The sequence below is a fragment of the Sinocyclocheilus anshuiensis genome, unplaced genomic scaffold (assembly GCF_001515605.1).
Source record: "Sinocyclocheilus anshuiensis isolate Anshui unplaced genomic scaffold, SAMN03320099.WGS_v1.1 scaffold1581, whole genome shotgun sequence".
In the NCBI taxonomy this organism is placed as follows: domain Eukaryota; kingdom Metazoa; phylum Chordata; class Actinopteri; order Cypriniformes; family Cyprinidae; genus Sinocyclocheilus; species Sinocyclocheilus anshuiensis.
This window is the reverse complement of record NW_015540988.1, coordinates 581,084-594,680: the sequence shown is the minus strand read 5'-3', so window position 1 is coordinate 594,680 and position 13,597 is coordinate 581,084. Positions and strand designations below refer to the sequence as shown.

The 13,597-nt window shown below is 38.5% G+C and overlaps 1 protein-coding gene and 1 pseudogene across 5 annotated transcripts; both read left to right on the top strand.

The window, feature by feature from the left end:
* The first annotated feature begins 1,765 nt into the window (after nt 1-1,765).
* Nucleotides 1,766-13,433, top strand: LOC107690167 (zinc finger protein 501-like). Of its 5 annotated transcripts, XR_001634407.1 has the most exons (3): nt 1,766-1,905; nt 4,471-7,375; nt 13,422-13,433. XR_001634407.1 is itself a non-coding variant. In XM_016488410.1 (2 exons), exon 2 carries the CDS (start codon nt 4,615-4,617, stop codon nt 6,187-6,189), a length of 1,575 nt encoding a protein of 524 aa, XP_016343896.1. In that variant the 5' UTR covers nt 1,766-1,905; nt 4,471-4,614; the 3' UTR covers nt 6,190-7,657. The 5 variants fall into 5 exon arrangements, 4 of the variants coding, with proteins under 4 accessions (XP_016343896.1, XP_016343897.1, XP_016343899.1 ...); XM_016488410.1 differs by lacking the exon at nt 13,422-13,433 and having other exon boundaries at nt 4,471-7,657; XM_016488411.1 differs by lacking the exon at nt 13,422-13,433 and having other exon boundaries at nt 1,766-1,914; nt 4,471-7,657.
* On the top strand, nt 9,329-10,741 carry LOC107690168 (toll-like receptor 4; annotated as a pseudogene).
* Nucleotides 13,434-13,597: the final 164 nt, after the last annotated feature.

The following is a 13,597-nucleotide window of genomic DNA, read 5'->3' as shown; positions in this document are numbered from 1 at the left end:
CCCTGAAAAAAAACTAGGAACTGAATGTAGATTTATATACTTAATTCGTTACAGTTTTACATTTGAACTGATTAATAATGTTTGTTTTTTTCCTGAAAACATCTTTTTGTACATGGATCCTTTGTTGTTTAGCGAGAAAGTCTGAATATTACAAGGAATAATCCTCTGATCTATGTACAAATGATAGGTAATTTGCAGAAATAAAATGCTGATAAATGGTGTCATTCTCTTTTTATTTCTTCTTGTTAGATATACTTCTTGCCTCGAATAAACAATGTAAACAAATGGGTCAAACCTGAATTACATTTTGCAGGGGAACAGACATGGTATTAATAATACTATAATGTAACTCATACCACTCAAGGCATACTGCAGTGTGTAAGATAAATATGATCATTTCTAATAATCTAATAAACTAATGTGAGCCTGAAGCACACATACAGGTTTTTACATCTAGTTCCTCACATTATCTTGAAATTTTTCATGTACCTCTACAAATGGAACAGATTGGCATCCAGTACAGTTGAATGTTGGTAAATACACTGCATTCATCAAAATGTTGCTTGTGGTCTTTGTTGACTTATTACAACAAAGCTTGCCTTTACAATGGCACTGCCATTGACGGTCATGAAAAATTCACGATTGGCCTGCAGTTAATCCAACATTCACACTGACAAAGGCAAGCAGAGGTAGCCATAGCTGTTGTAAGTTGTGTGAAACACAGACACATTATATGGCACTGAAAACATGGGATGGGACATGGGACATACACCCATCTATTAGATTCACAGTTTGATTCCAGCACTTTTAACCAGGGGTCTGAGGTGAGAAGCTCTACAGGTTCAGGCAGGAGCTCAGCAGATGGGGTTGCTGAATAACAGGTATTGAATGATGGCTGACTGCGTCATGTTTCATTCAGCCTCACTGGCAGAGAACAAAGGCTAAATCCTTCCTGTGTTCATAAAAGACAGCACAAGCATACTGTAGGCTAAAAACCACTGTTATTTATGAGGTCAGTGACATTAAATCTAGATTTCTAAATTGACAAATAATAGCGTAAATACACAAGCTAGTTTTAAAGTGTTGTGTTTCTCTTTTAAATAACATACCAACACTATTTGTCTTTACCCTTTCCCTCAGAAATTGTCAACAAGCATTGGTTCTTGTGTTTCTCAAACGTTTTAAGGGAAAGGGCGCACCCTAGTGTTCCCTGATCACAGTGGGAACACAGTCTATGTTTCAGGAAGCCATGTTTGCTCAGGCCCACAGCATATCCACTCATCCTTTTAATGTTTAATGTCCCTCACATGATATCAGTCATGGCGGCTTTTTTTTCCTTTTTCTGTCAGATAAACTACGCATGAAAAAGATTACAGTTTAAATAGCTCATGATAGCTCATTTTGAGCAGGCAGGTCAGATAAAGAAGACCGACTTTGATTTTATATGGAATCAAGCCAAAGTTTATTTAGAATTAGGTGAGCAATGCATTGCGATTTTAGTAATGCATTAGATATAAACAAACAATTAGCATTTAATCATAACATCTAGATTCATGTATTGTTTATGTCAGTTCATAGTTACATTCATGTTAGTTTATACAACTTCAAATGTTTAAAAAATAAATGCCTTAAAAGCCCATGATTTTTCTGTTTTTCATTGTTTTATCATTCAGTTGGTCCTGAAGGGGAATGTGCCTTCCGCCAGGACGATAGGGGGCGAGCGAGCGCTCGTTTCTTCACCGCTTTGTTTTTTGTGCTCGTGCGCTCCTTACGGAGGGAGGGAGAGGGAGAGGGAGAGGGAGAGAGAGAGAGAACAGACGCAACAGAGCGGAGATCTTCAGGCCGTTGACTACGCCGCGACGACCAGCAGCGCATCTCGCAAAAGAGCCTTTAAAGGGCAAAGAGGTCGGAAATGTTTGAAATGTTAAAAAAAAAAAAAAAACGTTTAATGTGTATGTGCATCAGGGTTTTTACATTACCTTTGCTAGTTAACTTAGCTGGCTAACTAGCGTGCTATATTTGATACAAGGTTGTTATTTATTTAACGTTATGTCATTCGTCGTGGCGAATGCTGTATCTTGACACATTTTATGCGCTCACGGCGATTAGTGGCGCTCGGTAGGCGCTACCGATGGATTGTGGACGTCACGAAGTTCCGAGGTGTTCTGTAGCAATGGCGGCGGGGGCAGCTAGTGTTCCGCTAGCGAGGCAGCTTAGCAGGTAGACAGGCCATGTTTGTTTCACGCAGCTAAAAATGGGCTAGGGCTATAGCATGATAAGCGCAGTTTATAGCAACGCTATGCTCGTGTCAAATGATTTGGAATGATTCAGAATAGCATACAGCCACCAAAGACGTTGGGAACATGGTATTTTTTTAATTCGACGCCACAAAACAAAAACGTTATGTAAGAAGGGGGGCGCCTTTCCCGGGCTTTCGCGAATAGCGTACATCTGTGATTAGCCATTAACTCGAGTGTGTTTGTCTTGTTTATGTACCGATATCTTTACTTTTTAGAGCTATGACAGCACAGCTTCCCAGCGAGCAATAAAACTAGTCAACTAACATGACCTAGTTTATTTGCATTTGCTCACGTCGTGTGTTGCCTCTGCGTGCTTGCATGAGGGGCGGAAGCTAGTCGCGGCGGCCATTTTACAGCTAGTTAGCTGTTCCAACCTCTGGCGCACAAGATGCCCACCGTTAAACGCCTTGTGTTTTCTCTAAGCTGTTGTATCAGTCTTCACATGACTTTACGGCACTAAGACATGTATGTATGACTGACAAATGATGAGTAAACTTTAGAGTTTAAGGCGGGCTGTCAGCTTATTAATTCAGTATTATTTTGTGATCTAGCTGTGCTAGTTAGCTGATAATACATGCTCAAGGAAGCTAACTAGCAGCTATTTAGCCAGCTAACCTAGCCAACAGTGACAAACCAGCTGTGTGAAAGTTGTAAACATGGTTTTAAGTATATTTTAAGTTGATGGCATGTTTAAAGGGTTTCTTTGTGAATCAGTGTTCATTTGGCTTGAGGCATTTGAATATCTGAACTATAGATTCATTTATACCTAGCCTGTCAAGTTAGCCAAATATAAACTGCCCATAGGCTAACCTTAGCCAAATTGTAGCCAAAGATATTTCTGCTAACTAGCTTTTATGATTGTTTCTAGATCAGCCTCATGTTTTATTTACAATTTTTAATAAAATGTTTTTGCAAGCTGTGGTGCATATAGTCCAGGTCCCAGTTCTGTTTGTCTATGCAGCCCTCTTTTCTACCTAAAAGGATGTTGATTGTTGTTTGTTTGTGTCAGCCTCGTAACTTGTGTAGATTTCAAGCTTATGTCTGAATGTATAATTTGCCTATTGTTCATTGACAGGGGTGTCAAACTCAGTTCCTGGAGGGCCGCAGCCCTGCAGGGTTTAGTTCCAACCTTGCTCCAACATACATACCATGTAGTTTTCAAATAAGCCTGAAGGATTTGATTAGCTGGATCAGGTGCATTTAATTAGGGTTGAATCTAAACTCTGCAGGGCTTTGGCCCCCTAGGAACTGAGGTTGACCCCCCTTATTTATTTAAAGCTGTGTTTAGGCCTATTTGTCACATGAAATAGCAGAAATTCACTTAAAGGCACAATATGTAATTTTCGCCGCTAGAGGGCGCGTATTCAAAATAAACAAATAGATAAAGGTGTAGTTTGATGACGCCGTGACTGAATGTGGAATCATGGGAGTTGTCGTCTTCATCCCCACAGCCGATGCAATCCAACGGGACTCGGGCAGAAATCATGTTCATGGATGAGCTAATGATTTATTAACGTAGTAGAATGAAGCAGGGTGAGGCTGAAAGCCGTCGAAGCGAAACGAGGCTGCTGAACGAGCGCGACACACGGCTCGAAAGCAGCGGAGCTTTTATTATGCCACAGTCGACCGCTACCGCTCCTTCCGGTCGTGTGTATGTGCGGAAAAAAAAGCAGCGCTGTTTTATCATACTAGATACATTTGAAAGTTCTGTTATAATGCTACTCTGTGCGGTCGTCACTGGTCTATTAAAACGCACAACATATTAAACCGTCTTTGGTGTTTCCATGTTTTCTACAAAACAAAACTGGAAATCAAAGGGTGTATGACGTCATTGGCAGGTGAAACAATGACACTATGGACACGCTCCATGTCACTAGTTAAAATTGCTTATTTCTCTGGATTTAAACATTCTTCGAAACATTCGGGATAATGTAAGTACACAAGTCAGCAAAATATATAACACCGTTCTAGTGGTTTTTGGATATTGTAATAAAAAAAATCTTACATATTGTGCCTTTAATGTAATGGTTTTATTTACTTTCTAAAAAAAATAGTTAGACTTTTACTTTCATTTTTTCTCAAGCAGTAAAATCTATAGTTAAACGTTTTGAGCTGAAATATTTCATTATGATTATGCAGTTGAGTTTAAATAATTGCTGTCTTCTGACAGGCAGGACTGATCCTGACTCAAGAACTGACTGAGCCTGCAACGGGCAACCTTTCAAGTTTCTTTGCGGGAAAGCGGGGCTCGTAGAGCAACGCTAAGTTTCACTTAACCGGGAAGACGGAAGTCGTCAGGCTGGAGTGCGTCCTGATGGCTGAGTCAGAGACTGACTGTGACACACCAGGTCTCGATACGTTGGGATCTGAGTGTGTCATCGCCCATACGCAAGTCGGTGACTTGCATTATGGAGCGGAGACTGAGATTATGACTCAAGAGGACAAAAGACTTGACCTAGAGGCTATTCACGGTGATTTAGGGGCAGTGACATGCGTCGATGTGGTAACGGAGACAGACCATGACTATATTAAATCTGAAATACACCACGATCATCATCATTACTTCAGCAGCGCAGAAATCAAAGGCAATGAGCATTTGCTCGGTGAAGTGCTGTTAAAGACGGAGATAGGTGGTGGAGAACATATCGTAAAGGTGGAGTCTGACCATGGAGGGGAGCTTACGGTAGAGTCAGAGAATGGTGTTATCATCCACGAAGCCCATGGCCTGCAATGCAGTGAGTGTGGTGAGATTTTTGGTTGTATGTCTGATCTGCACGAACACTTTGAAATCCACAAAGCCACTCATCCCTACATTTGCGTCCACTGTGGTGAGAGCTTCGCTGTTGAAGCCAGCCTAAGAAGTCACATGAGGATTCACATGAAAGAGAAAAGTTATACCACTGGTATTGAGATGGTTGGTAAAGGAGTCATTGATGCGTTCAACTTGAAACCCCACCAGATGATGCACTCTCCTGAAAAGCCGCACAGATGTTCAGAGTGTGGCAAAAGCTTCGCTGCTGCCATCACTCTCCGGGAACACATGAAAATGCATTCGGATGACAAACCCTACAAATGCACCCAATGCCGAAAAAGCTTTGTGCGCAGACGCCATCTGAAAAAACATCAAGAGCTGCATGCCCATGACAAGCCGTTTACCTGTCTTCAGTGTGGTAAAGGCTTTACGACGGCTTCCAATCTCAAACAGCACCAGAAGACTCATGCTGGTGAAAAGCCGCACAGATGCACCCAGTGTGGAAAGTGTTTTGCGGCAGCAGCCACGTTAAGAGAGCATCAGAGAATCCACTCAGGGGAGAAGCCCTACAAGTGCACCCAGTGTCGGAAGAGCTTCGTCAGGAAACGCCACCTCAAGAAGCATCAGCTGGTGCATCAGGGTGGAAAGCCCTACCGCTGCTCTCAGTGCGACAAGGGTTTCAACCATTCCTCTTCCTTGTCACGACACCACAAGGTCCACCTTGAAGCCAAGATGTACGCCCAGGCGGATAAGGATTTCCCCTTCGATACTACGCTGAAGAGGGGAATGCACACAGGTGAAAAGCCATACAGCTGCAACCATTGTGAGAAGAGTTTCAATCACTCGTCATCGCTATCCAGGCATCAGAGGACTCATTCTGATGGAAAGTCCTACACCTGTGCTCAGTGTGGGAAGAGGTTCAATCATCCCTCCTCTCTCGCAAGGCACCAACGGGTTCATTTGGAGGATAAGTCAACTTATAGTGCTATTGCAACAGGAAAGGGTTTCACCCACACTACCATCTTGAAACAGAGAATCCTTCAGAGTGAGAAACCATATAGGTGCGCTCAGTGTGGAAAGGGTTTCAATCATTCGTCTTCTCTGTCTAGGCATCACAGAATTCATATTGATCAGTAAGCCTGCTTTCCTCTCCCACAAGCGGTGCGCTACCATTCATCCCATGATTCAGGCCAGCTTGTAATGTTAAAGAGTTTGGCAAAAGATGCAAGAAAATTCAGAAAGTCGGCGTGGACCTGCTCTGAGGGAACTTACAAAATCAAGTTCTTTGACTTTTTAAGAGCAATGAATTTCAATTTGGTATGATTGACACTGAAAACCCCTGTGTAATGTGCACATGACTAGATGCATACATGTCATTCTGGAACATGGTGTTGATTAAAACTGTAGACAACTTCCATCATCACTGACTTGTGCTTTAAGCTGGAAGTTTATTGAAGCCTGGCACAATCTTGAACTGAGTATTAGGTCAAGTTGGTTTTGAATGGTAGATAATTAAGCAAATAGGTCTAGACACAACTATTCACTCCCCTAGTTTGTATCTTTTACCCATCTCTGTATCATTAATGGATTGAGAAACTGATATCACGTGTAAATATATGTTGATTTCCTTTTATATAGATGTATAGGTGAGTAGTGTGCTGTTCTTTTCTGAAAAAAATTTAGCATTTTTGATGTATGATCGAGTTAGTCTTATCCATCTCTTGTAGGTGAAGTGGGATGGTGCTTTTAGGGGATGACACTAGTTTTGAACAAGCTGTCCTATATAAAGGCCATATTAATTATCATTATGATAAAAACCAACAGTGTCTGCAACCTAAAACAGCATATTAACTTGACTAACTCCCGGAAATTCGCTCACGAGAACAGCACAAAAAGTGAGGGGCAAGAAATGTTGTCTTGTCATCAAGTCAAGTTGAGAAAAGTAGATCTTGATCATAAAAGGTCAACCCAACAAAATCAGATAATGTATACATTCTGTTGGGAGATTCGGTTCACTTTTCATGTCGCTAGTTTTCAACACAACTGAATTGTACAGCTGATTTTGTTATATTATGCGGACTTGGTACAGCCTAAGCATTCCCCTGAATGTCTTCAGTGCTTCTCCCTGCTATCCACCCATGTTACCAATGACTGACTGCACATTTAAGATTATCCCAGTCATCGCTCAAGTCAGACAGCAAAGTATAGCATTTGGTTGTATTCTGGATACATTTTGCAGAGTATCAACATTTAATAATAATAATAGATTGTGTATACTTTAATGCAAATACAAAATATAGCTTGCTTTTTTGAAATTTGATTTGTCTCCCCCCCCCCCCATTCCATGGGTTTGTGCTTTCTATTTACAGTTCTGTGTACAGAGAAAATCTTTTACAAACGGATGTATTTTTTTAATACGGTTTGGGTAATTGAAAGGGAAATGAAAGGAATACTGTTTTTATGGGAGTGAACGTTGTATTAGAACTATTCTGTTTCTTTTCCATTGGATAACAATTGTGCTTCATCACTTAGCATAGGTTTATTCATTGTGTTAGTTAGGTGCCTTATTGCATGCCATGTAGAAATGTATGCTGAGCTGTAATAGAAAAAATAAGGTTTTGGCTCCTGCTCCCTTTTTGTTTCTTCACATACTAATCAATGTTTTAATTTGACTTTTTATTTTATTTTATTTTTTTTGCTTCTCTGTACATGAATGTTTATACTGTTACTTCTGTCTTTTAATTTACTTGTCTGTCAACAAGCCTCTTTGTAGAATAGAGGTTAAAGAAAGTTACAATGCCATTGATCCATATGTTGGTTGCCCTCTATAGTGGTCAATTCTTGTCCTATGTGTCTATTCCCCCATCTTTGAGTGGCTCACATATATGGATAAATAAAGGTTGTTGACTATCGACAAGTTCATACAGTGTTTTTATAGTACCTTCAGGCCTGTCACGATAACAACTTTTTGTTGTGCGATATATTGCCCCAGAAATAATTGCGATAAGCGATATTATTGTCATTTTAAAGACCATTTTATGTCACCGAATATATAATCATAATGTAACAGCATAATAATGCAAGAAAGCCTACACACTTCCAAATGACAACAAACTTTTAATTTTTAAGAATATTTAGATCATGGAAATGAAGTATCAAAATATTAGATGCCTTAAACTTGAATAAATGGTAAATAAACATTTTCTAACAAAAAGTGCAAAGTAACAAGTACAAAAAAAAAAAGAAAAATGCACTTTTATGGAGATTTTTCCATCTACAGATTTTTCCCGGACCTTCTTTTCTCTGTAAATTAAGGGTGCACGCTATTGGTGAAAAACACAATCACTGCTCAGCAGTCGGATGTCTGTATGCACAAAGGCACAGATCCCTAAACAAGACCATATATCCAGATTAAACTTTTTTTGTAGAAGCACTTTTTAAATTTGAACTAGCACCTCATGACTACACTACATTGTGTACGAGAAGCTGCAAAAGACACTGGCACAAATGGAATGTAAAAAACACGGTGACATTAATTTTTAAGTAAATATAATGGGCGATATATTGCGTCACCAAAAATTATTGAGGCCATGTACATATATTACGCGATAAGTCGATATATTGATTATTGCGACAGGCCTAAGTACCTTTCTGCTTTTGTCAAGGTTTGCTGTGTGTAGTGTATTTAACATTGTAAAAAATGGTATTTATCATTTATCAGGAAGACGCATTATTGGTGACTTAATATTTTAAGTTTAAGCTGCAGGATTGTTGTTAAAATCCGAAGGTCGTATTATACTAAGAGTAATTGTTGAGGTTATCCTTGTAGCAAAGTCAACAGGAAATTGAAGTTTCTGACTGAAGTGACCTTGTATTAGATGTGTGTGCAGGGCCATCTGCTGGTAGCTCATGTTTATCGTTCTTCTGTGTGCCTTTTTTTTTTTAGGTTTAAACATGTTTTGTTTCCAGTGGTTGATTGGAAGATTACATATGTAGATATTTTCTTAACCGTTACAGTGGACTTGCTTTTCACATTAGGGCCAGTAGATTATTTTTCAGTCAAGGTCTTGAGCAGTAAGTTACATGTTTACTATGTTGTTGGTGATTGTGTTATAATGGTTACTGGAGATTTAGTAATGCAAATGTCAGTTTCAACAGTTCATGGTAGATTATTAATCACGGAGGTAATTATTTTCCTTATGAAACTTTTTATTTTATTTTATTGATTTCAATTCTTTTTAAATGTTTCTACTTTAAATTCATTTGGGATGTTTTGGAAATGAATGACTTGTTCATTACTTCTCTATGTATTTTCAGCCAAAATTCCTCATTGTTTAAAACCACAGCGTTAGTTCCTCATATGCAATGACCTCAAACAAGGCTGGCTTATTTTATGACAGGTTGAGAAAATCTTGATTAGAGGAGTCAAGATGAATTTCTTCACTATTAGTTCTTTCACTATATATTTTTCTATTGGGGCTGGACAATCGTGCACAAAAGTAAGTTTTCTGAATTAAATTTTAATTAAATTTGAAATTTAAGGATTTTTATTTTTTTAAACTGAAGATTAATGACCATCTGCACTACTCATACATGGGAAGAAACCTCAGCTACATACCATCCAGTATTCCTTCCTCCATTGAAACTCTGGATTTCAGTTTTAATGGTTTGAAACACTTAAAGAAGACTGTTTTCCCAGTTTTCTATTTTTTGCGAGTCTTTGATCTGTCAAGGTAAGCAATATTGTTACCATCTAAATGCGTTATATAATGTGTTGCTGCTCTATAAATTATATTAAATTGATGTATTTGCTTTCAGATGCCACATCAAGCACATTGAAAATGATACTTTCTACAATGTGAAGAATTTGACTACTTTGATTCTCACTGGAAACCCTATTACATATTTTTGGACCTGAATGCTTGAATTCTTTACATAATCTACAAAGACTAGTTCTTGTGGATGTTGGTCTCTCATCATTAATGCTTCAAATGAATGACCTAACCAAGCTGCAGGAGCTTAGAGTCGGGACAAATATCATCCAGTCCATGTCTCTCCCTCCATTCATGAGCACCTTCAAAGACTTCAGTTTACTTGATCTACATGCCAATAATATATCCATCATCAAAACTGATCACACTGCTGTGTTGCGAGAGATCGGCAGAAACATGACTGTGAATCTCTCTGGAATCCGTTATTATACACTGAACCAGGAGCTTTCAAAGACATTAATCTTAGAGAACTGAACATCCGATCTACCTTTGTTTCATCTGCTGCTCAGCAAGCTGGTCTAAAAGCTCTATATGGTCTTAATATCAAAAGGCTGAAATTTGGGAAAGCACAAGGACGGTTTCAGATTTCACTTTTCAGATATTGACTTTTTAGATGGTCTGTGCTTTATTTATTTCCAGGAGGTACATTATTACATTATGGAGAAGCCTATTGAGACAATTTCTGTCTTTTGCTGTATGATTAATGCCACAAATGTAGCATTAATCGGAGGTCTAATTGACGAAATGGAGTAGGGGAGAGTGGGGTAAGATGAGCCACTTTTTACTTATGTGGTCCTCAAGATAAGGGAAAATGACGCAATAGTACAATCAAAGTAAGTAACTTCAGGATATTTCCTATCATTTTAAATGATCAGAATGTATCTATGACCAAGGGTTCTAAAAATATGGCTTCTTATAAAAAAAAGTTCCTGTGGCTCAGTTTGCCCAGGGTGGGGCTAAGTTGACCCGAGTCAATGAGTAAGATGAACCATCTGGTTGTAAACTGACCATCTGACTGAATCTGGTTCAAACACTTTAAATTTTAAAGATAATTTACCTCTTTTAAAAATGAATTTAATAATCAAATTTCCTTTTTCAAACAGTCATTTCTTTTCTTAAAGCTAATGTAAACAACATAAAACCAACCAAATGAAAATTTCAATCTTTAATTGTTTGCATTTCTGAAACAATATGTTTAACACCAAAGTTGTAATCTTCCCCAAAGCAGACTAAACGGAGAGTTTGTTGAGTAAAATAAAAATAAAAAACAATTCGAATGAAGGAATGTCACTGAAACTAGTGAACAATTTAGTCAAAAGATTCTTGGCATGGTAGCTTTTCTGCAATGTCGAACATGCTATTAGGGACTACAGGTGGAAAGATATATCTGATTATAATGTGATGAAAAGCATCTTCAGGTTCTTATCAGATATGGATTTGGTGCACTTGTACACTGTCCCTATCAAATAAACTACAAATAATATGTATATATGATAAACTAAATCAGTTGTGTACTATCAAATTAAAGTACCAGTTTATACTTCAGAGATTTAACTTAACTTCAGTGCCTTATGGTAGGGCAAGATAAAATGCTGGCTCAATTTACCCCACAGCATTTGGCTGACTTTGCCCCATAGCTGCCATTTTGGAAAAAAACTAGCTTGCTTACTAGTTCAGGCTAATATTTAGCTAAATGATTTACATGGTTTTATACATTGCTAAATCACTTATATGCTTCATAGATATTTTTAGACCTGGATAAATTTACTTTGATGTAACAGCCATTAAATATGGTATGCTAAAATATTACTTTGACAAGCCAAAAACAGTTTTTAAAGTAATTGGGTGCCTTCCACTCCTCCCGTGTTTTTATTCTTTTCACAGTCTGGCAGAAATTATGGGTGGTTTACAAAATATATGGTCACATGACAATAAAAGTGTACAGTACAAGATACAGGGGGTGGGTCAACTTACCCACTGGCTCATCTTACCCCACTCTCCCCTATGTACGTTTTCGTGAAATCAAGGATTTACTTGATGTCCGTTAAGTACTTTGCCAGGTAAACAGCTTTCACATCTCCATACTTTAGAAAAAATGGAACACAAAATCTGGTGACATCTGACGGTGTTGACAAATTTGGCATTTCTTTCACAAAACCAATGTTCATGTAGTAGCCATTTTATTTTTTTCTGTTGATGCTAGTGTCATTAAAAAAACAGCCTTGCTTTGATAGGAGATATTATTAAGTGTTGCTTTTGATAAAACAAGCTATTTTTCATCATTAAATTTTTTTTTAAAATCCATTTTATTGCATATGAATGATTGAACCCTTCTCTGTGGACACACTGTTTTAGTTGTAGTGAGAGGACATTAAGAAACACAGATTTGGTATAATAATGAGAAAATTAAATTGAAGGTGATAATTGTGCTAAATACATTCTATTATTAATCCCTCATGACATTTAAAATTGAAAATATTTGTATTTTTAAACCTAATAGCAGTTACCCTTGCTGGACCTGTTTTGTCCCATGTCTCAAGAATGACTGAATTACAACAGTGCACCTATTTGGGCTGATGCCTTCATAGACATGCCTAAGCTCCAGTATTTGGATTTGAGCTCTAACCAAATTAGATTAAAACAGTGCTGCACCTCACTTTTTGGCACCCCTCAAATCAGCTATTTGAATTTGAGTAGTAATGCAGAAATTGGCCTTGACTTAAGAGGACTTGAGGGACTTGATTCCCTTGAGATTCTAGATTTCCACCATACAACTGTTGTATGTGTCGGATACCTTTCAGTTTTGTCTAACTTAAAGTACTTGAGGTATCTGTATGTTTCTTATTCATGTACCACCTTTACTAACATATTCAGCTTTTATGGGCTGAAGAATCTTAATGTTCTCAAGATTGCCGGCAATAATTTTCAAGGTGATGTAGCAAGATATTTATTTAATAATCTCACTTCTAGAGCACCTTGACATGTCGCCCTGTCATATGGTAGTGTTACATCTAAGCTCATTCAGAAATCTTCAGAGGCTTAGGCCATGTCCTCACGTACACGGGTATTTTTATAAACTAAAAAATCTCCGTCCACATGAAAACGCAAACGCATGCTATGAATCACTGTCATGAGCATGCCTAACCAACAGGTGGCGATATAATCTCAACCGTAAAGCCATGTTGGCCAATCAGAAGCCTGAACAAGTTTCCAGTAGGCGGAGATAACAGCGCAGGCGCTGACGTCACAAGCCAAAAACTCCGGTTTCACTATCTACACGACAACACTGCAACCAGAGTTTTTGAAAATCTTCACCCTGGCAGGCGTTTTCAAAAATATTCGGTTTCAGTGAACTGGTGCTGCGTTTGCGTGGGGACGAACGGCCTAACCGCGTAGAAAAAGCTGCGGTTTTAAAAATAACTGTGTTCGTGTGGACAGGGCCTTAGACTTTTGAATCTCAGAGGTAACCATTTAATGACTATAAATTTTCTGGCCTACCCAGACCTTAAACAATTAACATCACTTTATGTCGATAAAAACAGCATTACTAGCATACCACTTCATGTTCTCCAATCGTTGCCCACAAACCTCTCGGAGTTTGATTTGTCCTCTAACCCCATCGATTGCTCCTGCTCCCAGACAGATTTTATTTGGTGGATTATCCAAAATCAGAATGTTTTGAAGCAGCCGGAAAATATTTTCTGTAAAACCACAGATTTTAGAACAACAGACTTTGACATTGACAGCTGTGTGCACAAGAAAAGACTCACAAT